The 23722-nt window shown below is 29.3% G+C and overlaps 13 protein-coding genes across 13 annotated transcripts; 7 read left to right on the top strand and 6 right to left on the bottom strand.

Moving 5' to 3' along the window:
- Window positions 1–59: 59 nt before the first annotated feature.
- FG386_003089 (uncharacterized protein) lies at window positions 60–732 on the bottom strand (the record flags this gene model as incomplete). The annotated part of the gene is made up of 2 exons (XM_067342317.1): window positions 60–287; window positions 502–732. 2 exons carry the CDS (start codon window positions 730–732, stop codon window positions 60–62), a joined length of 459 nt encoding a protein of 152 aa, XP_067197866.1.
- Window positions 733–1383: 651 nt separating this feature from the next.
- Window positions 1384–2583, top strand: FG386_003088 (uncharacterized protein; the record flags this gene model as incomplete). The annotated part of the gene is made up of 1 exon (XM_067342316.1): window positions 1384–2583. One exon carries the CDS (start codon window positions 1384–1386, stop codon window positions 2581–2583), a length of 1200 nt encoding a protein of 399 aa, XP_067197865.1.
- Window positions 2584–3069: 486 nt separating this feature from the next.
- Window positions 3070–3840, bottom strand: FG386_003087 (Sgn1p-like RRM domain containing protein; the record flags this gene model as incomplete). The annotated part of the gene is made up of 1 exon (XM_067342315.1): window positions 3070–3840. One exon carries the CDS (start codon window positions 3838–3840, stop codon window positions 3070–3072), a length of 771 nt encoding a protein of 256 aa, XP_067197864.1.
- Window positions 3841–4559: 719 nt separating this feature from the next.
- Window positions 4560–5696, top strand: FG386_003086 (CCAAT-box DNA binding protein subunit B; the record flags this gene model as incomplete). The annotated part of the gene is made up of 1 exon (XM_067342314.1): window positions 4560–5696. One exon carries the CDS (start codon window positions 4560–4562, stop codon window positions 5694–5696), a length of 1137 nt encoding a protein of 378 aa, XP_067197863.1.
- Window positions 5697–6572: 876 nt separating this feature from the next.
- FG386_003085 (uncharacterized protein) lies at window positions 6573–8975 on the top strand (the record flags this gene model as incomplete). The annotated part of the gene is made up of 1 exon (XM_067342313.1): window positions 6573–8975. One exon carries the CDS (start codon window positions 6573–6575, stop codon window positions 8973–8975), a length of 2403 nt encoding a protein of 800 aa, XP_067197862.1.
- A 236-nt stretch (window positions 8976–9211) lies between these two features.
- FG386_003084 (uncharacterized protein) lies at window positions 9212–9880 on the top strand (the record flags this gene model as incomplete). Its single annotated transcript, XM_067342312.1, has 1 exon — window positions 9212–9880. The coding sequence occupies one exon, from the start codon at window positions 9212–9214 to the stop codon at window positions 9878–9880; it is 669 nt and encodes a 222-aa protein (XP_067197861.1).
- A 723-nt stretch (window positions 9881–10603) lies between these two features.
- FG386_003082 (uncharacterized protein) lies at window positions 10604–12370 on the top strand (the record flags this gene model as incomplete). The annotated part of the gene is made up of 1 exon (XM_067342310.1): window positions 10604–12370. One exon carries the CDS (start codon window positions 10604–10606, stop codon window positions 12368–12370), a length of 1767 nt encoding a protein of 588 aa, XP_067197859.1.
- A 389-nt stretch (window positions 12371–12759) lies between these two features.
- On the bottom strand, window positions 12760–13273 carry FG386_003081 (uncharacterized protein; the record flags this gene model as incomplete). Its single annotated transcript, XM_067342309.1, has 3 exons — window positions 12760–12773; window positions 12851–12940; window positions 13018–13273. 3 exons carry the CDS (start codon window positions 13271–13273, stop codon window positions 12760–12762), a joined length of 360 nt encoding a protein of 119 aa, XP_067197858.1.
- A 931-nt stretch (window positions 13274–14204) lies between these two features.
- Window positions 14205–14778, top strand: FG386_003080 (uncharacterized protein; the record flags this gene model as incomplete). The annotated part of the gene is made up of 3 exons (XM_067342308.1): window positions 14205–14414; window positions 14492–14660; window positions 14711–14778. 3 exons carry the CDS (start codon window positions 14205–14207, stop codon window positions 14776–14778), a joined length of 447 nt encoding a protein of 148 aa, XP_067197857.1.
- A 186-nt stretch (window positions 14779–14964) lies between these two features.
- Window positions 14965–17097, bottom strand: FG386_003079 (uncharacterized protein; the record flags this gene model as incomplete). The annotated part of the gene is made up of 1 exon (XM_067342307.1): window positions 14965–17097. The coding sequence occupies one exon, from the start codon at window positions 17095–17097 to the stop codon at window positions 14965–14967; it is 2133 nt and encodes a 710-aa protein (XP_067197856.1).
- A 1088-nt stretch (window positions 17098–18185) lies between these two features.
- Window positions 18186–19176, bottom strand: FG386_003078 (uncharacterized protein; the record flags this gene model as incomplete). The annotated part of the gene is made up of 5 exons (XM_067342306.1): window positions 18186–18362; window positions 18452–18582; window positions 18641–18704; window positions 18777–18947; window positions 19015–19176. 5 exons carry the CDS (start codon window positions 19174–19176, stop codon window positions 18186–18188), a joined length of 705 nt encoding a protein of 234 aa, XP_067197855.1.
- A 312-nt stretch (window positions 19177–19488) lies between these two features.
- On the bottom strand, window positions 19489–21141 carry FG386_003077 (uncharacterized protein; the record flags this gene model as incomplete). Its single annotated transcript, XM_067342305.1, has 1 exon — window positions 19489–21141. The coding sequence occupies one exon, from the start codon at window positions 21139–21141 to the stop codon at window positions 19489–19491; it is 1653 nt and encodes a 550-aa protein (XP_067197854.1).
- Window positions 21142–22856: 1715 nt separating this feature from the next.
- FG386_003076 (uncharacterized protein) lies at window positions 22857–23549 on the top strand (the record flags this gene model as incomplete). Its single annotated transcript, XM_067342304.1, has 1 exon — window positions 22857–23549. One exon carries the CDS (start codon window positions 22857–22859, stop codon window positions 23547–23549), a length of 693 nt encoding a protein of 230 aa, XP_067197853.1.
- Between the last annotated feature and the right edge of the window lie 173 nt (window positions 23550–23722).

The following is a 23722-nucleotide window of genomic DNA, read 5'->3' as shown; positions in this document are numbered from 1 at the left end:
CATTTGCAAATTGGTGTGGAGATTTAAAAGTATACAATACATAATTAACAAAGGATTACCTAACTTTTAATTTCGTTTTTCGGATGTTTTGGCTCTATTAAGTCTACTCTATACGTGCAACAACAACGCCTTACTTCCCTACGACTGTTTTCATCCTCTGTTATATACTCACTCGGAACTCCGGATAGATATTGAAACAATAAGGCAGCAAATCCAGTTAGTATTAAAACAACAGTAATAAAACCTCCTGCCAATTTCCTGCACTCATTATACGGAACGTAGTTGTTCTAGAGATCAATTTATCGTTTTTGAAATAAGTTCATACATATTTTGTGTTATAAATAAAATTTTGAAGTTGCGTTTAACACAAAGAATTGATTAAATTAAGTAAGTTAATTGTTAAATCAATTTTCGGATAATAGGTTTGTTGCAGTAATAACAAGGTTGAAATTAACAGCAATAACTATAATAAAATTATTACTGACACTTATTTTAACTTACAAAAATCTTACATGTCTTATTGTCCCCGGGAACGACACTTAACGCACTAGTCTCATTAAAATCCTCAGTCTTTACATTACTGAAAAGTAAATCGCCTCCTACTTTGTTATTATTTATTATATGAGATAACTTAATTCCGCCTGATTCATCTATAATTACGTTCACTTTATTGCAAAATATTGACTCCAGAAAACAAAATAAATACAGCAGTAATTTTTTGTTGAATCTCATTGTGCTATATTTTTTACGCTACTTATTATTCATTTACGACTTTTTCTAATTTGCGACAATCATTTTTTATTTAAAAAATACATGTAAAACCTCAGGGCGCCAACTTATTCCGTATATATATTTTTATAGTGCAAGTGTAGATATAAATTAGAGAAAGCAATTACAAACGGCCATTGTTTTTATTATACAATACCGAATATAGAAGTAAAGTGAGAGGACATATGGCAAATTGAATTCGGTTAGTTAGATTTGCCTATTTCTGTTTTTCTATTCCCCCCCTCCAATTAGTTAAATGAATAGAATAAAAAGCGTTTTAAATGTCATTTTGCCATTACGTATTATTATAGTCTTTAAATACATTTAAGTTTTTTCTGCCCCTCTCACCCTTAAATTTATATTGCATGCATTTGACATCAATTTAAACGGTATATGAAAATAAATCCATATAAAGCATTGGTTTGATAAAATACATGAGAATACCGGTATGTGTTTGTCTTAATACTCTATTCCAGGACTTTTCTTGTTAACAAAAATAAAATAATTTTATGTATATGTATATAAATAAATAGATATATGAATTTAAATTCATTTATTTACGTTAAAGCATATATATCAGTAAATTGTTTAGTAAAACTAGCAAAATAATTGAAAATGAGTTTTAAAATAACTGTATTTAAGGTGTTTATTTTGGCGATTGGATTATTTACAGTCATTGCAAATTGCAACAGGATTAGTGTTCCAAGCAGAAATGGTAGAGTACTAAGCAGCGGCCGAGGAGTTCCGCAGGACAATGAAAGCCCTCAAATACCAGTAGCAACGAGAAGCGACGGTCTAAGATTTCCGGCTCAAAGAATAAGAACAAAAAGTTCTAAAACAGATGAGTTAATGCAAAAATATATGAGTCCAATGATGAAACTGCCGGAATTAAATTACCAATATATATCGTCCATTATGAACAGATTTAATACAATAATACTTTCTTTATTAGTCATACCATTTATAATTCTATCATTATTCGGAGATACGAATGATTTTATTTTCACTCAGTTTGGGTTTATTAGTGGAATATTTGGTTTTTGCATGGGAATTATGTTGTTTGTTGGTTTGCTTCCAGATTCGTTGACAATAGCAGCTGCAATTACAATAGGTGTTATGAACTCTTATAGTACACTAAAATTAACAAAAGTAAGAGAAATGCCTCATGTATCAATACTGTTCTTTTGCTTTTTGCTTTCAAATCTGATATATCATTTGATGGCTGGAATAGGAAATTATGCGTTAAATCCTCTTTATACAGGAATAGGTGGTGCTTTGCTGATGAGGGTATCTAAATTAATTGGATATAATTTTGATAACATTAAATTGTTTACATTTGCGTTAAAAGTATGTTATATTTCAATAGTTTCATTATTATCCCTCACGATATACGCATTATTGCCAACCAGTTTAAAATACAGTGGTGGAGCTAATACTAGTGCATCCTCTGGTCATTCATTTTTAAATTTAAATAAGACAGAGAAGAATAGTGATGAAGAAATATCAAGACTTCAAAAGTATACCCAGAGCATATCATCTTTTATATTAACATACCCTATCGTTGCTTTTATAAGCCAAATTACATATATTTTTGGAATATTCATGACATCGCCATTTGATCCAATTAGCTTTTTTTATATTCCATCACAACTTCACTTAAATTACTATTCGACGTTTATTCTAATCACTACTTGGTTAGTGCTTGTGATATTCACTTTTCTTTTTAGAACAAAGATGTCAAACAGAGATTCATTCCAACCGAAATTTGTGAAAAGTCTTATTTCAGAAAAATGGAGACTTAACGAATCCTCCTAGTTTGAGTGAAAGTCAATTACATATTTAGCTCAACTCTTGTTGTTGATTTACGATTATCGAAAAAGTAACAGTAATGTTATTAGTGAAAAAACTAACATTCATCAATTTATATTTAGATACAACATATAATTAATAATATAAGAGAGAAGTAAAATTTTACGACCAAAAGGTATAGGTAGATATTTGTTTTTTCTTTTCTAAACTCAAAGTACTAAAAGCATGTATTCAGCAAAAGCTCGTTAGCAACACAGAAAAAGTAATATACATATACATAAATTTAAACACATAATAATTCTAAAACAAACAAATATATCTATTTAATTACTTAACTACATTTAGAAAAGTAAAGATGACCACATTATTTTGACAATAATAGCAGTAATAGTTAATATTAATAATTTACTATGAATCTTATATATGAAATGAAAAACTAAACCAAACAAATTGCTATTATTATTCGATATATCTATAAACTCAAGATTCATGTTAATAGGGATTCACAAAATGTCTGTTATTACCTGCATAGCTTCCACCTCTATAACTCTTATAAGGATGTCCACCATAGTAACCACGCGGATTGTTGTAATTGGAATATCCTCCACCTCTAATATAACCTCCTCTATACCCACCTCCACCTCTTCCGCCTCTATACATAAAACCTCCCCCGCCTCTACTTCTATTATATCCGGGGATGTTCTTGCGTTTTGTAGAAACCTTAATTTGTCTACCTCTGAACATTGCACCGTCAAACTTTAACGCAGTTTCAACAGCCTCCGGTTCACAAAATTCCAAGTAAGCAAAACCCTTAGGCATTCCAGTTCTTTTGTCATTCATTATCGTTATCCTATTTATACTGCCACATGATTTAAATAAATCTTGGAGTTCTGTTAATTTTGTTCCGTAATCCACATTACCTATATATATAGATCTTTTCATTTCCTCATCGTCCATATTTCCTGGAAAATCTGTATCCATTAATTCCTCATTTGAATTGTTGTTATTATTAGTGCTACTGTTGTTGTTAACACCTGTTCCATTATTGTTACTGCTATTGCTATCATTTTTACCATTATTACCAAGAGAATCAACCCCTGCTCCTCTCAGTAGTGCACTGCTTGAACCAGAATTACCACTGTCCAAATCATTATTGCCGTTACTGTTATTAGAGGCACCTTGTCCTCCAAGCATACCTAAATTATCAGACATCTGTTGACTGTTTCCACTATTGATATTATCATTATTTATAGAATCATTCATATTCGATACCTATATGGATCTTGATATTTATTAATTCTAATCCCTTTTATTCAGCCTTTATTTATAAATTATTTTTGAATTTTTTTAGTTTAAAAAAAAATAATTACTATTGTATTTTTTGACATTGATTCAATATTTAATTATATAATTATTATTATTAATTAAATAATTGGTATTAATTGCCACTAGAATAAAGTTATTAACTATTATTACTATTATTGCTATTATTGTTATTACTATTACTTTACTATTTAATTATGCCACTACCCTAATATACACCGACTATTGTTCGTTTTATTAAATTTATAATCGGAATCAAAACGTAATATATATATACAAAATCACCTCTTATATAAATAGTCGGAAAGACCCGCCTTTTGCTTTAAAAACTAAAATGTAAGTTTGACAATAAATGCGAAGAAAAAGGATGAAAATGATCTTTTTCTATTAAAAGTTGAACTAGACGAATGGATTTTCTGTCTTTCAGTTATTAATTAGGTTTTTTTAGTTGTGGGTGTTGTTTGAGTATTGTAACATATTGACTACTAAGGTGGGAATTTGTTTAAACGAGCAACAATAAATATTAATACTTAATTTTGGGGTTCGTTTTTTGCGAGTTTCACAAGAAGCTTAGTTTTTGATGGCAAAAAACGCCACTAATAACCCCTATGTTGAAATCATTATTCATCACTACAAATTTGGTTTTTGGTGTATGAAGTATGACAGACAATACTGAAACTAAGTTCAATACAGATGAATTGAAAAATGACAATTTTCGTGAGGATAGCGATGATGATGTTAAATTCTTGATATACGGTGGAGATGATGAGTGTGATGCTTCTGACTTAACTTTAACGAATAACAACAAAGGACTTAATTCTGATGAAAATGTAACTAACGTATATAAAACACAATCAAATAGTAATAAGGATAATTCAACGATATCAGTATCTGAGCTGCTTAAAGTAAGCAAAAACTCTGGTATTACGCAAGAGAAGAGCACAATCAATAAGAAAAACAATAGACTTTTAAATAACGTTTCAAATACTATATACATAGATAACGAAGATGATACTTACAGTGAAAATCCCTGCAAAGACATGCTTATGGTGTGGGATGACAATCCAGAATTGCGACCATGGAGCAGACTAATTGATGTTTCCCCATGGTTTAATTACGGATTTAACGAAAAAACATTTAAAGAATACATTATCAGGCAGTTAGGAATACGTTGGGAGCGTATTAAAAGACAAAATATTGAAACAGGAGACGACTTAATAATCAATCATATGAATACAGGTCATACTGTAAATTCTAATACTAACAATCTAAATAATATTGCTAATTTCAATATTGCAGCTTTAGTTCGTGCTAACGATATAAGTGACATCGGCACAAACATTGGTGGAAATATTATAGGTGATAAAAATAACGTCATTAATGATAACAACAGCGGTAAAGGCATCAACACAAATTATATAAATGGTCATATTCACAATCATAATTTAAATACTAACAACACACTGCACCACGGTTCTGGAGCAACAATTCCTTCTAATATGCCAAATTTCTTGCAAAATGCCATTTATTATCCACAACACCAAACTCAACCTCCAGTAACACAAATACCTTTTCCTCATTCATCCTATCCGATGGTTCACTCAGGTGCTTATCACCAGAAACACTTATATAATAATTTTCCACCACCACCGCCACACATTTCAGTTCCACTACTAAATCACCACTCAACTATTCCATCTAACGTCAGTAAAATTGTTGGAGGGAATATTAGTGGAAACAGTGTCAGTAACAACAATTCTAATTCTAAAAGAGGTAAAAAGAGGCCTCAGGAATAATAAGCTAGTATTTATTTTTGCAACGTTAAATTTTCAACTATATGCTATTAATCTTGTGTCAAAAAAAGCATAAATCCCTTTTTTAATTTTTATTGCATTATTCCTAATTTCGAATTCCAATTTTTACCTTTTTTTAATAATAAAACTAACAGAAGTTATTGCTTACAAAAAGAGATAGGTATTTAATTAAGTGGGCAGATAATATATTTTAACTCAACTTTTGTCGCTAAGTTATTGTTTTTATTACTCTAGAGGAATACATTATTTACCGTCTAATACAAGCAAGAATGATTTAATAGTGTTTCCTAAATAGCTTTGATTATGTTGGTTCACACCTTCATAGATGCTATTACTATCATTATTTATTTATTTTTTACAATGTGGATAGTTTTTTATATTTATTGTTATTACATGCAGCCGTGCATGTATGAATACAAATTAAACGATGAATATTTTCAAGTACAATTAATTTTATTTTTCTCACTCTCTTGCAAGAAACATTTGTTAAGATTCAAAACATAAATTAGAAATGTCATTATTTATCTTTATGTGGGAGTAAAAAGCGACAAATACAAAAAATTGGTGAAGATGCAAATTTTTTAGATAAAATGTGAATTTAAAAAAGGGACAAAGCCTATCACAAATGTGTGCAACAAAAAATGAAGTGTAATAAATAAAGCAAGTGAAGCAAAATTGATAGTAAAAAAGAAAAAATAAATATAAAACTAATTATGAGATAAAAACTCTATTTTTGTTCTTCATAATAATTACTTGGAACACAGCATAATTTTGTTTCATTTAAATGAATAAAAGCTGCTAATATAAATAAATATCGTAGCTAAAAAATAATAAATAAGATTGAGATATTGACCAAAAATGTCAGAAAATGCATCAAATTGTAAATATATTCCCAGAAGATATAGCCTATCAAATAGCGAGAAAACAACAATAGGTAAAAGTCTGCTGCGTTATATACAGGTGTCACACTATTTTAAAAGGCCAACAGTTTCAACAATAAATGAGAACAAAAGACAGGAGTTGATAAACAAGCATAAGAGTGAAATAGAGAAAAAGAATATACAGGAAATAATAAAAAATAACAATGCTAATTTTTTGAATGAAGTAAATAATAAATTAAGTGAATGCATAAGTGAAGACGTAAATATAGAGAACATAGATAAACACAAAAAATGGTTAAACAAATTGATAAATGAAGATCCACCTTTACAGAAAAGTGGCAATATTGAAAGAAAAATAAGACCAAATGACAGTAATAGTCCATTAAAAGTTGACAAATATGAAATTTTCAATGAGTATAATTCAAGTTTGGACAAGAATATTCACATTAAATCAGAAAAGGGATTTCCAGTTTTAAATTATCAATACAACAACATTAAAGATACAGTGCTTAAATGGAATCCTCCACAATGTGTAGATAACTACAATAAAAGAAATTTTAAGCGTAAATTAAGGATTGTAAAAAAAGACGAAGATGATAATAATAGTAATAAAAATTCTAGAACTCAAGATAATAATAATAATAATAAGAAGAAGAATAGCGACAAGTTAGAGTTTGATGAGGATACGGCAATACCTATAATAGGCGAGTTGAGGTCAGAAAGTGAGATAAATAGGAAAAATAATTTGGAGGAGCAATTATATGTAAAACAGTACTATGAGGAGATTAAATCAAATGCAACTTTGCTCGAGTACATTAAGGAGAGGAATGAGGATGAGAACGAATTTAACAACTGGCTGGAAAACACTCAAAATGGACAAGTTGATGATGTTATAAACGATAGTAAAAATAACATTACATCAAATAAAGGCCTAAAAGGTAAAGGGTTTTCGTTATATAAAAATAAAAATGAAAAAAGTACCAACTTATCAATTAGGACCGATAAAAAGGATGATTATAGTGATGATGAGGCACTTGATTTACACTTTAGGAACGACTATAGAAGATTTGATATAATTTTAAATTCGGATTTGTTTGGATATTGTGACTTAGATGACTCCGATGTAGTTACGAATATATTAAAAATAGGCAATCACAGTGAGGTTGACAATATTGAAGATAAAAAATCAAAGAAAGAAGTAAATAGCAGCAATGATCACAGCAGTAATGGAAAAGCCACCAACGATGACAGCAACACAAATAACAGTAGCGTTAATGGTAATATAAATAACGAATCCAACAATGAAATTAAAAAAAAAGCCGATTCTAAACTTACAGATTTGATAAATAAGAACGAGCAGAAATCAAATAAAAGTTTAAATTACAGTAAGGGCGATAAAATAGTTCAAAAAAGCGACAATAAAGTTAAAAATATAGGCAAAAATAGCAATATGGACAAAAACAAGGTGATAAATACGAATATAATAAATGGAATTAACTACAATTCGCTGATAAATATGTTACTTAAGGCAGGAGCAGAGATAGACGAGGACGAGGAAAAAATAATAAAAGAAGAGAAGGACCAATTGAAAAAATTAAAATTGCCCTATAATATTATGAATTATAAAACTAGTTTGTTGAACATAGAGCGAGAGGAGAAGATATTTACGGAAGAAGAAATAAGAGAATACTACGATAAAAAAAGAAGGGACAGAATAGAAATCAGAAAAAAAGTACTAAGAGAAGAAAAGAATATGAGGGATTATTCAATAAAGTTGTTTTACGATAATCCTGTGATGCTTCAGTCATATATTAAAAGAATGGACAACGAAATAGATGTTAAAAAAAAGAAATATGAACAGGAAAAAAGTAAAAGAATAAATTTATCATATCGTTTGAAGTTTATGATAGAAAGGAATTCAGAATTGATGATATCAAATAACAACATTAAGGATGAAGTGGAAAGATTAAAAGATGATTACAATTACAAAATAGAATATATAAATGAGTATTCAAGTAAATTAAATAGCGAATTAAGTAATTTGGAGAATATATATCAAATATTGATAAATTCATTTGGTATGTTGTGTCAATGGTGTGTGTGTGAGCCGGAATATTTGGATCCAGAATGTACAAAAGAATGGGAAAATTCAAGTGTTTCGTTTGTACCTGGTGGCAGATCCTCCCACGCATTATTGTTGTGTAAAAGAATATGTGAATTTGACAAAAGATTATCGGGTTTGTACAAATCAATGTACATACACAATTATAAAAACGGCTTGAAGATACTTAAAAAAAGATCTAAATTAATGAATTTAGAAAACACATCACCTTTGCCATTAACAAATAAAGAAAATGACGATTTAAAGAGTTCAACTTGATTTTTTAAAAGTTTACTGGTCATTATGCTAATTATAAATCTTTTATAATGTTAACCCGACTATTTATATTTCCCACACAGATTAACAAAAGTTATTTACAAATAAAAAACTGAATTCCTATATCGTAAACGAACAAACAATAACGCTATAATTACTACAAAATTCAAAAATAATATGGATTCTAGGGAAAAATAACAAATATTTTGATGTAATAGTATATTTAAGTTTGAAGAAAAATGTCAAACAAAAACGGTAAATCAAGTAAAAAAACTAGTATTAAAATATTTACGCTTAGAATACTTTGGATAAGTTACTTTATATTATTGCTAATAAGTGGTTTAGTAAATTTGGTTTTGTACTACGAATTAAAGAGACTGGTCGTGAATATATTCATATTGTTTGCAGGTTTAATAAGTTTGTTGTCAGAATTTTGCTGTTTTAAATTCTACTCATACATGCTATTTATATATACACCAATAGGAAGAGGCATATTTATGACAACATTATCTTGTTTGTTGTTGGACGACAATTTACCATCATTAACTACGTCACTTGTGTTGTTTATTAATTCGCTATTATATTTAATAATATCGGTACTTTTTGGTGGTATAAACAAGCCATTATTTAACAGTTCACTTAAACACGAGTTGGACCTAACGGCACATGTCTACTTCATAAACGACCCTGGTAGGAGAAACAAAGGGCATAAAGAGAGGAAAAGTGGTGTAAACGGGCAGAAGTTGTTAAATGACCATGAAACTAACAAGCATAGTGGTCACAAAAACAGTCAAGCCCTTAAGCAAACTGAAAACGGTCATCATAGTAGCCACAGTCACAGCAACCACAAAAATCAAAGAGGCGAAACTCACAGTCTTCATCACGGGAATCACAACAATGTGAATTAAGAGAAAATCGAAGGTCTTGTTTTTGTTCTCAAAGTAAAACTTTTTTATACAAGCCAAAATTAAATTTGCACTACATTTAAATAAAGTGGCGGTAACTCGTGTCCCTTTTAAATTTTTTTAATATAAGAAAGCTTAATGATTGCAGATGAAGGAAGAGGAAACTAATTGTGTGAAAATAACATTTAACAAGGATCACGAGTACATACATCACATTACATGCGACGAGAATGGTTAGTTGACATTTTGTTTGGTGCACGTAACTTGTAATTTGTAAATGGATTGTAAGCTTGCATACGGCAAGGTGTTTAAATAAACACATGTTTATTTAAATGGAGAAATACGAACTAAACGTTACGTGCTTACACAAACTTTCTTTTGAAACTAATAGAACACAGTATCAACGTTTTCTTTAATTTAAAATTTAATATGGAATATTGTGCAGGGGAATATGTGTTTGTAGCGTGTACTAATTCAATAAAAATATTTAAGAACGACTCTGAAAGCTTTAATTTAGTTACTAGTGTGAAGTCTCAACACGAGAATGCGATAATAAGATGTGTTGTTTGTCCATTAGTATCAGAGAAGGTAATTTTGTTTATTTACAATTTAATTAATTAATTAATTTTTATCCGTTTAATTATTAAGTTCACGATATTTTCAACAATAAGCGACGATAACACGATAGGAATATGGTTGTTTAACAAAAACCCTGAGCTCATTGATATGTCAAAAAAGAATCCATTTATAAATAGAAATTTGTGTAGCCTAACGGCTAGATTGAGGGATTCAAGAACCTCCATCATAAGTTGTGTGTTCATCATTGATTACGAGAGTGACATTAGCAGCAAGGATAATGAAAGTAGCAAAAATTTGAATTTGAATGGAATTCTGGGGTTATCTGACAGTGACAATGATAATTTGAGCACAGATAAATGCGACAATGCAGATGTATTTAATTGTGGTGTGGGTAAGTTGTCGCTAAATACCAACTACAATAATATATCGCTCATGGTTTTGCACAAAAACGGATATATACGAATTTATTTGTGTCAGGATTCTCCAAACTTTATAATATGGTCTATAATTGAGCAATTTTCAAGTGATATAACCAAAAATGTGACCTCCTTTTCGTACATAAACAACGTAAAGTTAATTAATAGCAGAGTGTACAATGCGTATTTAATCGCCTTAGGAGCAGAAAATGGAGGCATTACAGTTTTGGGGAAATTTAAGCAGGTGAACGGAGATTGTGAAGACAATTTCAACTATGATTTTGATTGTTATTACAACAACAAACTAGACGACGCTTTTGATGGTGTTGTTGATAATGGTAAGATAGCTGAATTTAACCTTTCAAAACAAAAGAGCGACTTTGCGTTTTGTTGTTCAAACTGGGAAAAACTCTACTCTACCGAGGAGGAGGAGGAGGAGGAGGAGGAGGAGTATGACCGTTTAGGTGTTTTAAGAGAGAATTTTGGTTCAAAGAAAACAAAGAAACCCCAGGATGGCGTAAATAATTCACATACAAGCCTTAAATCTGACTTTGATTCAATGGTTGATCCTAATTATGATTATAAATTAAGCACCAAAAGCGCCGTAAACTTGCGTCACACTGACAATAGCAGAAATGAAGACAAACAGAGGGGTTTTGACGACAATTTAAATGGGAAAAACTGCCTGGGATCAGACTTTCTTAATAATGACAACTTAGTTTACACCAAAAACTCTATTATATGCGATGGTGAGCACAATTTTGGGAGAAACCATGGACAAAATGACGATAAAATAAACTACCGTTGCAGGATTAGTGACGAAAATATGCTTAAAAATGGAAGCTATAGTTTAATATTAAACTGCGTGTTGGATCTCAGTTGGTCTCCAAATTACTGCAGAGAGTACGATATACTGGTCTCCAGCTTTGATGTTCATAATTACAATAAAAATGGACATAGTTGTCTTTCTGACGCAGACACCGGGAAAAACAAAACAAGTATTAATTTATTGCTTGATAAAGTGAATGGTTTGCCGTGGATAGGAGTTTGGAAGTGGACGATTCCACAAAACAGCAATATACTTTATGAATCCAATACTAACATAAAGGAGAAATATACGAGAACTTATAGTGAGAGCTTTAATTTAAGTCACGATTGCGATTTGAATAGTCATAAAAGCGAAAATAAATGCAAACTAGTACTGATGTATTGTATACTAAACAGTGATGTTTGTGATCCAGTAATGAGTGTAATTTGGGATATAAAAGGCACTGAGTTTGTAGCATGTTCAAAACGAGATTTAACACGTTATGTACAGAAGTACAATAGTTTTGATGGCAGTTATGCATCGATCAATCCGGAAAACTACTTTTTTCACCTAGGCGATAGTTTAACAAACGAAAACAAGCATGAAAAATTAGAGTTGGAGTGTTTCGACAACAACTACCACTATATATTAAACTTTCCCATTTTCGCAAAATGCATAAACACTATTTAAAAGCTGTTTTAAAGGCTAAAAACCTAATTAGTTTTCATGTAAAAATAGGGGTCTATTTTGTACTTCTCGTCGAATCTAGAAAACCATTTGTCCAGTATATACTGAGGTATATTTAAATTGTTGGGGGTACCACCTCCACTGTAACTTTCTATATATCTAAATAAATTAAGAGCTATTTTTTTTGCTATTTCTTTATTTACATCAAAGTTTGGCTTAGTCTCTAGTTTTTGCAAAATTAAATTTGCTGGTTCCGTTACCAATATCACCTTTACACTCCTTATCGAGGATATTCCCTCCATAAACGGCCATCCTAAAAAACAAGCAAGTTAAAAACGGAAGTCAAAAACAACTCATTCGCGTGAATGTGTCACTAGGAAAAAATAGACACATCAGGAGTTCATATCTATTTATTCATTTTATTATAAATAGATGCATTATGCAAGTATAAAGGGAATCTCACATAAATAAGTGCGGACTTACCTGTTGTAATCAACTCGCTGCTTTTTAAATTAGTAATTACACCAAGAAATTCCCAGTTTTGATATGGGTAGAAACTAAAGTAAAGAGCCCCTGTTGAAAATAAAGTCGAAGTGGCAAAACAATAGAAAGGGTTATTCAAGTAAAATTAAAAAAAATTGAGGACGTACCACCACATTCAGAATTGAATATCGGTCTTGTAGAAAACACCAGTATATTAGAAACCGTTTGTGGATCGCTTATCTCCGCAGATGCCACCACGCTACCTCCCTCGGATAACACATTTTCTGGGTGTCTCCCAGGAACCAATATCGTTATAGGATTAGAATACTCGCTTTTGTTACTGTTTTTGTTCAAAAAATCCTGACAACTCCTTTTTAGCTCCTGGTTCTCCAGTTCAAGCTGCACTATTTTTTGCTTAAGCATGCTTATCTCACTCGCAAGCGCGTCTTGGTTAGCTCCTATCATTTAAACACACATATACATGTACTTAAGTTAACGGGGAACACGCAAATTAACTGCTTAATATGCCTGAGTATACTACCTGCTTCAAGTGTATTTATTTTTGTATCCAGTTTATCACTTAAAATTACATTCTTTATTTTAATATTAAGAGGAATAGGCGCCAAAGTCTATTAATTTAAATTTTTAAACACTAGATAATTCTCGTAATTGAATGCACATACTATTTTGAACAGAGAGTAATGCTTGAAGTAACTTTATTTAGGTGAATATATAATTTAATTGTACAAATTAATGAGAAACTCCATTTAAGCAAAAAGACCGGTGCTTTAAATGTAAGCGTCTTGTAAATAAGTTAGTCTTAACCATTTTAAATAAAAACAAATTTAGAGGACGAACAGAAATATCCGGAGCAGTGTTATTTTTCCCACTAAAAAAGGGTCTGATGCATATACACACTTTTTATTCATTTAGTTTTTGGAGAGAGTAAAACATGTCAATAAACCCAGAGTTAATGGATTTTAGAGAAGGTAAGACTTCGTTTTCTCTTTTCTCCCTGTTTCTCCCCTCGCAATATTAGTACAGATGATAATGACATTTAAATAACAATGCCAGTGTTATTATGATACCGTTGTTTTGTTTTTTATTATTATAATAAAACAAAAAAGAGAGTGGTAAATGAAAGTATATATCGCCTTAATAAACAAACTAGTTTGTAGAAGGAGCAGGTATTATAATTGGCCTTGTTTTTGTCCTCTGTAAATTGCTATATCACATTATCATACTGTTGTTATTATTGTGATTTATTTAATAACTAAGTTAAACAATACTAACTGTAACTTTGTTGTGTATAGGTGAGCTCAGACCGTCATTGAGAAGAGATGAACATTTAGTAATGTCAAGAAAATCAATTAGGTTTTCTGTTGAAGATAAGAATGAAGTATTTAAAGGAAGTGGTAATGTATATGTTACAAACAAGAATATATTTATAATAAAAACAAAAAATGTGAACAAACCAAGCAATTTTACGTCACTGTGCCTTCCAATTAGGAATATATATAATCTTAAATTTGAGCAGCCAATATTTTTAGCCAGTTATCTCCAGGTATGTTTATAATTAATAGCGTAAGTCAATGATCCTCATTAATGACTTTTACTTAACAAAATAAATTAATATAAAAGGGATTTATTAAACCGGAAACTAATTCAGAGTACCCACTGAGCAGTAATTCGAAATGGTGGATTTCTTTTTATAATGGTGGCTGCACAACATTTGTTAGAATGCTTTACAAAATATACCTTAAAGCTAAAAGAGACAACTCTAACTTAAATAACGATAACAGTAATAATGGTGGGTTTTAATTAAGTTGATTTGAGAGTAATATTAATTATATTATCAAGCTAACGAGCAAGATGGACTTGCCTTTGTAGATGCAACAGACCCAACTATAATTTACATTCAGGAGTAATTAAGTGTTAAAGTAAACTCTTGTGAGATAAAAAAATACGCTTATTTAATAAATATAATTAAAAAAGAACAAACTCGAAACAATCATAAATTTAAAATTAATTATAGTTTAATAAATGAGATAAAATATATATTTACGTACGATTTATTAATTACCAAATTAACGAAAACAGTAATTTCAGCGAGACTATATTTTAAAATTATCGTTATTACCAAACATGCTTGTGTTTGTATCAATAGTAGATATACTTGTCTTATCTCTATAAGTGTTATTGTTTCTGCTATAATATACATCCTTTAATTTAACAACTTCACAATCTGCATTTAATTCTATTATACTTTCATCAAAGTCGTTATTGTTGTCATTATATGATATATCGTTGATTGAGAAATCCTCATCCATTTTGCAGTAATCCCTATACTCATCTAATACATAAGTTGATGGGTTTTCCATATTCTCGTTTACTTGTTTAATCATATTATTATCACTAGTGTCAAATTTATGAATACCTTCTGAATAATTAAAATTGTCATGCTTGTTTTCATATTCGCATTCCTCATTAACATTTTTAATATGAGTTTCCGCCTGTGGAAGTATAATTGTGTTGTCAAAGTGATAATCAGTATTATCATTAGTTTCTACACTATTATTGTCTTTGTTGTGACTATTATTTCTATTAATTACCAGCTCTTGAGAATAAACACGAATATCGTTACTATTTAAATTCATTTTTTTATTATAAAATCCTAGTAAATTTTCCAATGATGCGTTTATTTGTCTGTTTTTAGATTTAATGTAGTCTTTTAAATAATTAATTTCTTCTAATTTCTTCTTTATTTCAGACATAAACAAAAAACTGTCACCCAATGTTTCCATATTCCTATTACTAATTATATATATTCCACTTATTATGAAAAACTGACCAATTAAAAAACAGATTTGACTTGCACTAGCGTATTTATTAAATCCGTTAAATGAACTTGAAGCATTTTCAGGTAAAGTGTTCATTATATTATAATATAATATTAAATTGCAAAATCCACTTGATGCTATTAATACTGAATTTATAATTGGCACAACATATATAGCCTGGTAACTAGATAAACATGAATTCCAAAATAACCATTGAACACATGTTAAAATAATGATCATTGTCACTAAATAATAAAATAACAAGTGCACTAATACATTCAAACCGTTTAATAATATCACATTTATTAAATTTTGTACGAGTATATTCGTATAACCACCACACAAACCTGACACCAAACACATACAAAATCTTTTTACGGATAATTTAACGTATATTCTCGGAAAATTGCTTGATTTCCTTTCAAATATTTCTGTTATAGTTTTGACCTTACTGTCAAAGTACAATATAGTTTCTAATGTTAAATTTTTATAGTATTCAAGTGAACCGTTAACATTTCTATTATGTTCACTATTGTTCATATATAAATTATCCTCTGTTTCTGCTTCATCAAAAAACGTACTTTTAGAAATATTTACAACAGTCTCGTTGTATTCATTATAGTGTTTATACTCTAATGCATTTTTGTAATCTTTGTTAAATGTTTCCTCCCCATTAAAATATTCATCCGATACCTTATTGTAGGGATTAGTTACATCTAAATCCTTATTTTTCCCCTTTGAAATCATGTTTTTTATATTTGAAATTTTTAAGTGAAGGGCATTTTTATTAATTAGAATTAAATCGCCTCCATCTGAATTAGTTTTCATATTAACCTTAAAATTTTCACAAAACCCATTTTTATTTGTATTAAGTTTATTTTCTGTTGTATTTTCACTGTTATCAGATACCAAGTCTCTAACTATACCAAAAAATGATACATACATACATATCATTATTAATGATAAGTTTAAAAAGCAGTAAACTATAAATACTGGGTTTACATACAATTTCTCTAGCTCATATATCGTATACGCAGGAACGTCTTTTACTCCAAACATTACTATTAACAATAATCCTAATATTACAATAAATGTTCCTTTGTAATGCCTATTTTTTGTTTCTTCATTTAATAAATATCTACTGAATATTATACTCCAAAATATGTGTAAGCCTGAAAATGGTGTTACCACCATTGCTGATGTATAGTTTAAACTTATTATTACTAATATTGCATTTAAAATACAAGATAAAAACGTCCCTATTAACCACATAGGCCTCAATACTACTGGCCTTCTTTCACTTTCATCTAACTCATTCTCCAGTATATAGCTCAATCTTATTAAATTGTCCCCCAACCCTCCTGAGATAGATGATAATAATGCTGTTGATATTCCTATGTACCACATATTCTCAAACTCCCAATGCATGTAAAATATTGGTATTTATAAGAAACAAATGTCTATAATTTTATTATTCGATTTTTTTTGCTTTTTACGCCTCCATGTACACAGTAGTTAAGATAAATAAATAATATCAAGCAGGAATGTTAACAAAAAAATTTCCATATGAAAAAAATGTACAGTTCAGCGTATTTCACCGTTACTCATCTCAATATAGCAATTCTTTTATAAAATTATGTTATATGTTAACATAGACTTCCTTTTAGATGTTATATATCTACTCATATGTTCAATATTTACTTTATTTATTTCTTCACAATCACCTTTTCTGACGCTTTTCAAGTCTACCGCCCAAAATTTGCTTTCTAGAAAAAAATTGTATAAATATTAGCAGTTTTATTTAAATAGCATTAAAGCTTGTGGCGCCTTGTTCCTATTTTTCTTACAAATTATATACAAAGGGGCTATTCCCTTTTGAAAATATTAAGTATTATTTCTGAACAAATTTAATTCTTTATGTTGTATCCAGGTTTATTGATTTTAACAAAACTGTTTTTAATTCAAGATCCCAGTAAATAAAGTCTCATTTATCTATTTTTGTTAATTATTCCATTCTCGTATTGTCACACACACAAGTTGCCGCCGGTCTCACATTTTATTTTAAGAGCACTCACCCTAAAGATTAATTCAAGATTAAAAATAATTAGTGCATCTAATATATAATAATTTTAATATTTACAGTAGTCATTAATATTATTGCCTTTATTTTGTGTTTGAGTTCGTTATCCTATCACTACTCGAAATACCGTTACTTTGTTTTTTTTCCTTATTAATCTAAAAATACCACTAATAGTTTATTGACACAAAATATAGTAATAATAGCGAATGAATAAGGTCCCACTAAAATTCCTTATGTGATTGTCTTGTTTAAATTGAACAAAGCTGTTATTTGAATGAATTTAGTTGAATTAATATACACTTATTCTCTTTTCTTACTATCTTTAAAATATTAGTTGTAAAAGTTTATTGTGTAACGTTATTTTGGGACCATTTTCCGTTATTTGTGGTAATAAACAAAAGTTTAATTTGTGCGTTTAAGTGCTTGGAATTAATTGATTGTTTATCCATGAGTTAAGTGAATTTGATAAATCACTTTTAAGTGCATTGGCTTTTTCTTCAAAGAATCTCGCCATTCCTGAGCTATAACTATATCTCTCATCATCTTCCATCTGTTCAAGAATTTCAGTTTGATCTTCTGGTTGAGAAGCGCTCTGAAAAAAATAAAAAGAAAAAAAATAAATTTACAATAATGTAATCATTATAAACGTGAGCATTTTTTAAATTTGAAATAATAACTTACCAATAATTCAATTTCTTCATCTGCGTCTTGTACTTGAGCAGCACACTCAGACAAATCAGATCCTTCCGCTGGAAATAACATTTCATCTGCGCTTGTTTTCTGAACCAAAACTATAGGTAAACCTGCCTTGTCTATCAACATTACGAATTATTTAAGCAAATTATCAGTAAATTATATAATTTAGCTTACCTGGATGAGCTTGATCATAGGCAGCACGTAATAATTTTCCTACATATTCCAATCTCGTCATGAGCTGAATAAAACAAAGCAGAAATTTATTATCAATTTATTCATTGCATTTAATTCTGTCGAGCTTTAAACATACCTGTGTTCTGGAGGCAGATTTTGTTGACAATACTTCATCCACTGGACCCATCAATTCATTTCTAAATTTAGCTATTCTTCTTTTGGCCGATTCATATTCTAGTTGAATATCAGTAGTTGCAACTTTTATATCTTCAGACAAATCATCGTATGGCCCTGGAAGTCTGTCTTTCTATAAATGATTAAGTAATTATTAATATTTTCTTTTCATTTAAATTACTATTTAAAAAATAACTTACAGGTAACATAAGTGCCGATCCTACTGGACCATTTTTGACGCCTTCAACTGCCCTTCCTACTATATCACCAATTATACCCTTAGATTCTAATTGAACTCCCTTTGAAACTCCAATAATAATGGTTAACAATGAAATACTACTTGAAATTAATTTAAGTCTCATATTCACTGCTCTTATTTTTCAATACTTATTATTGTTTTATTTGTTTAACTATAATACTATATTTTTATCGTTTAAAAGTTATTTTTAACTATTTATAATTCTAAAATAGTATTGAAAAGGAAAAAAGATAAATAATAAAGTTTAATTATTACTTTAAATTAAAATTAACACGTAATCATTTCAGGAATAAAATTACAGTCTAAATTTGCATTTATATTATTTAATTGCATGCACTAGAAGTATGTGCACACCACCCCACATTTACTTTAACTAGCAAGTTGCATGCACAAATAAATGTACTTATTGTCTGATCTACATGTTTTTACTGTTTAAACTGCGATTGTTTTTACAAACAATCAATGGATATTTGTCAATCACATATTTGTTATTTGTAACCAAATCAAGAACAGTTATTTTAGGACATTCATATATTCCTGGAAGGCATATCTTAATAGGATATAATAAAGTTAGGTTACTCTCATTATAATCACTGTCGCTATTGTAAATAGCTTCTTCATTATTTTTAAAGGAATTATTAAAGTAATTCAGTGGCATTTTATCATACAATGGTATTATAGGTGACTTTTTGTCATATTCTATAGATACCTCTAAATTCAAGTAATTTACTTTATTATTCTTATTTGGAACTATTGTAATATTTAAATAAACTGTCTCACCTGGATATTTTGATATACTATCAAATTTACATATTGCGGAAAAATTACTATTATCGTCTAGTATCACGTTGGTTTTATTTTCGATATCTAAATTTGCGTTTTTGATATCTTTTTGAACTTTATCACTGCTTTCATGACCCACCGTATTTATGGTTTTAATGTGATTACTATAATTTTCAATATTTTTTTGAATTGTAAACTGCGTCAATACATATCTAGAGCAGTTATCGTTATTCAATCTCCATTTAATAAATAAAGGTATTATATTTGAGTTAAGTATGCCATTGTTATTTTCGTTGTTACTGCAATTACCATTGTTGCAGTTGTTATTGTTACTATTGCTATTTGTATGTCTTTTTTTTTTGTCACTTACATAAACTAGAGAAAAACCAAAATATTGGTTACTCTCTAAAGTCACTGGAAGTTCCATTTGAATGCAGTTTAACTTAAAGTGATGACTGTAAATATCTTCTATAACTATTCTTTCAAGTGATTCATCGTTATTTACAACTTCGATATATATTATTGATGAGTTCTCTTGAATATAAAAATTCGATATCGACAATGGTACTTTAATCATTATTAATTTTGACCATGTAAACGAATATATTTCAAAAGAACTTTCTTTGCTAAATATAAAATAATCCATACAATTTACGTTACTTTCATTTTTATTAACAACTCTCATTTCCCTATTATCATTAATTTGACTGTCTCTTTTGTTGTTATTCTTCATTATACTATATTTGAAAAGTAAATCAATACTTAACCTTTCATTCCAGTATTGTGGTTTTATTATTATTGAAGATTGAAACAAATAAAAAGTTGAATTTAACTTATTTATGCTGTACATACACAACAAATTAATATATGAACCGTCATCTACATTTATTATATTCCTAATTTCATTGCCCTCTTCATATATTTCAATGCAATTATTTTTTTTTGATACCATTACTTGATACTGTCCCTCCCATGTAAAATTGGTTAATACTGATTGTTTCTCTGAATTTGAAATATCAAACATTAAGTCACAGAGCCTATATTCGTTTTTAATTATTATTCCTATTAGCAATTGACTACCTTGGTATATTTTAATCACCTCCTCCTTCTCAAAAATATCATATTTTTCTTTAAAGTATGATATCAATATCTCATCTTTATCGCTTAAATTTAACCCAATCCTTTTGTCAATATCATTTTTAACATCAAATTCCTCTTTTTTAACCACAAAAAATATACAATCGGTTTTCTCAGTAATTAAAGAATCAAAAAAGCCATCACCCATATTGGTTATTTTTATTGAGAATTTACTAGCCCTTAAATAGTTGTATTTGATATCACTAACGTTTACTTTGCTTAACGGTTAAAAACAGCGGCGAAACCCAGTATTCGCAGGAGCTCATCTCAAACAACAAAATGATAAAATTTTTTGCAGTATTATTGTCTTTGCCAACTTATTCAATAAATCCACCTAAGTCCTTTAAACTAAACTTTTATTTTTTCTTGGAATAATCTAATATACTTGTGAAAAGTAGTACCGCAAAAATGTCTTAATCCATATGCTAGGTAATTTTTTTTATAAATGTTTATAACTTGTCATCACAGATCTAATATACAATTAACGATGTTTTATTCAAATGAAGGCGTTTATTACTACATTCACTATTTCATCTTTCACATTTTTTATTGCCACCCATAAACTTTCCAATATAAGCATAGAAGGCGCCTAAATACCCGATGTTATGTGGGGAGAGCGGGTAGTGGAGGTGCATGCAAATTTGCAATGCTGCATATCTTCGCTCAAAAGCACGCCTATAATGGGTAAATAATTATATAATCAATAAAAAATAATAAATGTACATACATTTCCGGACACTGTGTTGTATCGCAAGATTGTATATCTATCTGCTGAAAGTGGGAAAAAAGTGAACTGGCCTATGCATAATGAGATAAATGTGAATTTATATATTATTTTATAATATAGAAATAGAATAAATTTTGATTAAGCGTTTATAAAGTAGCTTGAAAATAAAAATATGAAATAGGGATAAGCAATTGATTTGATATGTTAAATTAAGATAATAATTGAAATACGCGTCGTTGTTTTTATATTTAATTAGTAAGGAACAAAGAATATAACAATATTGATAATAACAGAGATCTAAAAGCTGGCCAACATGATTCATTTGTTCCAGTTAATCGTAAATAAATTTCGATATTCAAAAGTTAGTTTGTTTATAAACATAATTTTATTATTCTGGTTAAGCATTTGTACGTATTCTCAATATATAACTGAGGTTTATCAAAGTAAGTTTTAACTATAAATTTACAAAATATACAAAAAATAACAAATCAACATTAGCATGTAGTGAAAAAGAGGGTGAAGAAGCAAATTGTGGTCCAGGAGCAAATTGCTTTATAATTGGAAAAAAACCAACCTGTCATTGTGCTGTAGATATCGCCACTGGGATAACACTGTCAGGTAATCCATATAGAGGTTGTACATGGGATTTATCTGGAAATTGGCAGTTATATACAGGTGACGAATCGTCTAGAGTCCAACCAATACTAAGTCCGTTGACTAACGAGGAATTTCTCTTTAGATTTGACAGAACAGATGCAGTGTTGGCCACCAAATATATAACAGGTTCAATATTTAATGTGAATGGTATAACTCAAGCTGCCACTGGTCTATTTTCAAGACTATTCTTGGATGCAAATGACAATACTGCTGTTTTGCTTGAGAATGCAGAGGGATTTGTAGATCAACACGGAAGAACGATAACATTAAGAACAAGATGGGCCGATACTACCTTAAGTAAAGTAAATCATTCATGTAAGTTTTAGTAATTATTTTTTTTTATTCTGTATACTTAATATGATATTTTCAAAATAAATCGACTAAAATTGATGTACATTATGTTTTTATAAATAGGGCTAACTGATAAACATGATCTTAGTGGGGATTGGTTAAGACCAGATGGTATTAAAGTACATTTGATGTACGTTACAAAACCAATAAACTGGCCAGTTAAATCAACTATATATAAATGGTTAAGAGCATATTGGTTTGATGATGCATCACTAATATCGCCAATAAGGTTGTGTACCACATTATTTGTAGATAAAACATATAAGGATGAAAAAAATGCAATGGGAACGTCAGCTAGATTTGTTCAACTTGGATTTTTTGGAGCGCTTAGATTTGGTTCAAACAGAATAGATATATATTCACCTTCAAACGGATATCAGATACTATCATTGAGAAAGGTTGGCATCAATTTACCCCCATACGTGCCTTTTAGTTTGGGTGCCATAGTTACACCAGAAACAAATATATATAGAACAAATACAAATATACAACAAAGATCATACTATGACTACAATGATTACGGTAATTTAAATGTTGAGTACAATAATATTCCAAATGATGTGTATTACAAAAGTGGAGGTATAGAACAAAATAATTATGGTTATATAAGTGACCAGGAAACGTATATTTCTGGAATGAGTTCGGATAATAATTGTAATGATGAAGTAAAAAATGAAATATGCGATTCAAATAAGAACTTTACCAAAAAAAATCAACATAATAATGAGTATATTAGATCACTAAATAATCTTAAAGAAACAGAATACGGCAATTTAAAAGAGGCGGAAAAAAATATTAGAACCAATATCTATTTTATTTGAACTGAAAATATATTTAAACTGAAATAATATAATAGGTGCTATATATATATATATATATATATATTAAATTTAAATACTTTTTTTAGTAAAATATAACATAAAAGTTTAAAATATTAATAAGGTGAAAAGGGATACTTTAATGACATACAAAGGATTCAATGTTATATTAATAT

Source organism: Cryptosporidium ryanae (genome assembly GCF_009792415.1).
Source record: "Cryptosporidium ryanae isolate 45019 chromosome Unknown contig_63, whole genome shotgun sequence".
In the NCBI taxonomy this organism is placed as follows: Eukaryota; Apicomplexa; class Conoidasida; order Eucoccidiorida; family Cryptosporidiidae; genus Cryptosporidium; species Cryptosporidium ryanae.
This window is presented reverse-complemented; position numbering and strand designations above follow the sequence as displayed.